At 57.8% G+C, this 2,923-nt stretch overlaps 1 protein-coding gene across 1 annotated transcript in view; it reads right to left on the reverse strand.

Moving 5' to 3' along the window:
• The window catches only part of LOC104468815 (twinfilin-2), a gene marked incomplete at its 3' end in the record, with an annotated part of 6,367 nt that extends 3,949 nt beyond the window's left edge, over positions 1 to 2,418 (reverse strand). The window contains exon 1 of the mRNA XM_010083063.1: positions 2,322 to 2,418. Within this exon, the coding sequence (XP_010081365.1) occupies positions 2,322 to 2,418 (97 nt within the window). The remainder of the gene's footprint in view (positions 1 to 2,321) is intronic.
• Between the last annotated feature and the right edge of the window lie 505 nt (positions 2,419 to 2,923).

Here is a 2,923-nt window from a genome sequence, read left to right on the forward strand (position 1 = left end):
CAGCTTCCCCCCGGGCTGGGGGAGCCGCCTATCCCCTGCCTGCCATCCGGCTCTTCACAGTTCAGCTCAACCCATTCAGGGCCAAATTTTCCTCGGTGGGAAGCATCGGGAAAGGGAAACCTGGAGAAGCCGCCCTTCAGCAAAGCCTCACCGTCAGCGCCAGCTATTTCAGGCTCCGTTTCTGCAAGGCGCTGCTGGTGGAAGACGCGCAGCTGGGAGCGTTTCTGGCCCCCGAGGTGCCCCCGCGCTCAGCGGCAGGCAGGCTGCCTCGCTCCGAAATGCCCGTACAAGGCAGCCCTGCCCGCGGCTCTGGCAGGCACCGCAGGGGGACAGCGCGGGAGCCAAGCTCAGTGCACGGCATCACCTACACACAAAGAAATGCACCCACCAGGGAAGTCCACAGAGCCAACCTTGTCCAGAGACCTGCCGACAGCGAGGAGCAGAGCATCATCTACAAACACATGGGACCGCAAGCCGCCCTCATGCCAGGAAACCGTTGCTGAGCCTTGGTGGGCAACCTGTTCCCCTCTGCTCCTTGTCCATCCAACCTCAGCTTTCCCAGCTATCGGGCAGGGCTGGGGCTCCTCTCCCACATCCCCTGTGCAGGCGGGGCCACTGGCACATCCTCCCAGCCAGCTCAGGTCACGTCCCCTCCAGGGTCAGGGTGCTTGAGCCTGTCTGTCCAGCTGTGACACCTGCCTAGCTACTTGCTGCTGCCCAAAGGTCTTTCTTTGTCAGGTCGCAGCAGGCTGACACCCTCTGTGTTACAGAAAAGCGTGGTGGCCCAGAGGGACCGAGCACCTTGTCCCAGGAGGTCCCTGAGCCAGGCTGGTGGGTCCACCACCACCTTGTCCCCAGCAGACCAAGCCTTTCAGGGCAGAGGTGCTCCTGGCTCTCCTCCTCCCACCTGCCTCCCCATGAGAGCTCCGGGCTCTGCTGCATCTCAGAGGCTTCTGCAAACACCCAGGCTCCCCCTGAGCCCCCCATGACGGGTCCAGCCCAGGGGGAAGGAGCCGGACTGGGAAGCACAAAGCACTGCTGGACAAGGTTGGTCTGTGAAGCAGCTGCTGCTGCCGACACATTGATAGATAAACGCATCCCATCCAGCCTGAGCAGGGATGGTGGGACATGGCTTCCACTGATTACAAAAAGTCTTCCTTGCTGGTGTCACCAGGCACAACCCCAAGGCAGTGGCACAACCCCTAGCATCTTAATTCTAGGCTTACGGGCATCCACGACCTGTTCTAACGCAAAACTGATTCCTACATTTTAAAAGCAAAAGGACCCAGGAGAGCAACATTGCCGTCAAAGACACTCTGAAGAAACAACGCAGATGCCCCATCCCAACACATGGGGACCTCACCGAGGACAAAGTCAACACCACTGAACCTTGTGGTGGCCCTGCTGATGTGTCCCACATGTTTCAAGTCACGCCACTCTTCCAAATGGGGCTTTGCAGCCCCTCCGAAGGCTGGCACGGGCTCCTTATGACCACGGGCTCCTTACAACCGCGTCCACCTCGGCGTCTGTGGTGTGGTCCTGGCAGCCCACCCAAGGGAGGTGGTGATGGCAGCCTGGCAGGGCGGTAACGTTTCTGCTGCCCTGAGAAACGAGTCATTCATATGCAATTGTAGGAGGCCAAGGCAATGGAAAGCCTACACCACAGAGGCTCCCCGCTGCAACGTTCAATCAGTGCATTGCTCCGCTTGTGTGTTTGACAGATGCAGAGGCCACCCAAAGGCACCTGTCCACGGGGCAAACACAGGCAGCTGGTGCCAGCCCTGGGCACAGGAGCAGGGGATGGGTTCCAGAGCGCAGCATCCCTCGTGGGACGCAATCGGGGCCCTGTGCTGAGTCACAAACCTGCACACAGCACCCCCCTGCCCACCCCAGCCCCGAGCATCACCTGGCCCGGGTGGGATGCTGTCCTCAAGGAGGAAGATGCTGCGCATTGCCCCCGACGGCGGTCCCACGGCAGCCGCAGCAGCTTCTCACAGGGGTCCCCGTAACAAAATCCAACACAGCAGCAGCAAAAGCCCCCCAGCGCCCAGCATTGACCCCGGACACCAGCATCGGTCCACTGGCAAAGCCACTGCTCCCCTCCAGAGCCACCTCGGGGCTCCGATAGCTGCTCACCAGCCTGCCCAAATTTTGGACTGGTGTTTCAATTCCAGGCTGCTGCGTGCCAGGGAGCCCCAGAGGGATTTTCCTTAATTTTTCAAAAAACATGAGCTGGCACCACAGTGGCAAAGAGGAAAGGAGGAGAAGCAAAACAGAGAATGGACATGGTGTAAATCAAAGCACTTAAAAACAGGACTTACCATCCTCAATGATGACCTTGATGAGCCGAACTGAACCGTTTCGGGCTTTGGCAAAAAAGTCCCTTAATTCCGTGGTGGCTGAAAGAACCAGAAACATCGTGATCAGGTTTAACAGTCAAAGCAGGCGCTGGGCTGCTCGGCGACTGGCCAGGGAGGGGAGCGACTTGGCAAGATAGAAATTTAAAAGTTAAAAAAAATTAAATCTCTGCTGACAAAAAAAAATATAATAAAAATAATAATACAAAACCCAAACAGCTGGGAGCGAAATGCTGCGTCTCCCCGAGGCGTCAGAGCTAAATAGCAGCTGGGAGCGCATGTGATTCAGAGAACTTGATACTTGGCCTGGGTGAACATAATCACCCAAATTTAGACGATGGCTTGGCCGGTGCAGGCGAGGAGAGCTCAAGTGACAAGTTTATTCACTTTACGGAGCGGCAGGGTTTGCATAGGGGGATGGCTGGAACATGTCCCGACAGGCTGTGACGTCCCAGGCTTGCGACACGTGGTGCAGATGCTGCTCCCGACACAGCTGGGGACCAGCACAGCTCCAAAGTGGAGGCACTGGTTTGAAGCTGAGCCCCTGGAAAAGGGAAAGGCAACGG

This window comes from Pterocles gutturalis, unplaced genomic scaffold (assembly GCF_000699245.1).
Source record: "Pterocles gutturalis isolate BGI_N339 unplaced genomic scaffold, ASM69924v1 scaffold17890, whole genome shotgun sequence".
Classification (NCBI taxonomy): domain Eukaryota; kingdom Metazoa; phylum Chordata; class Aves; order Pterocliformes; family Pteroclidae; genus Pterocles; species Pterocles gutturalis.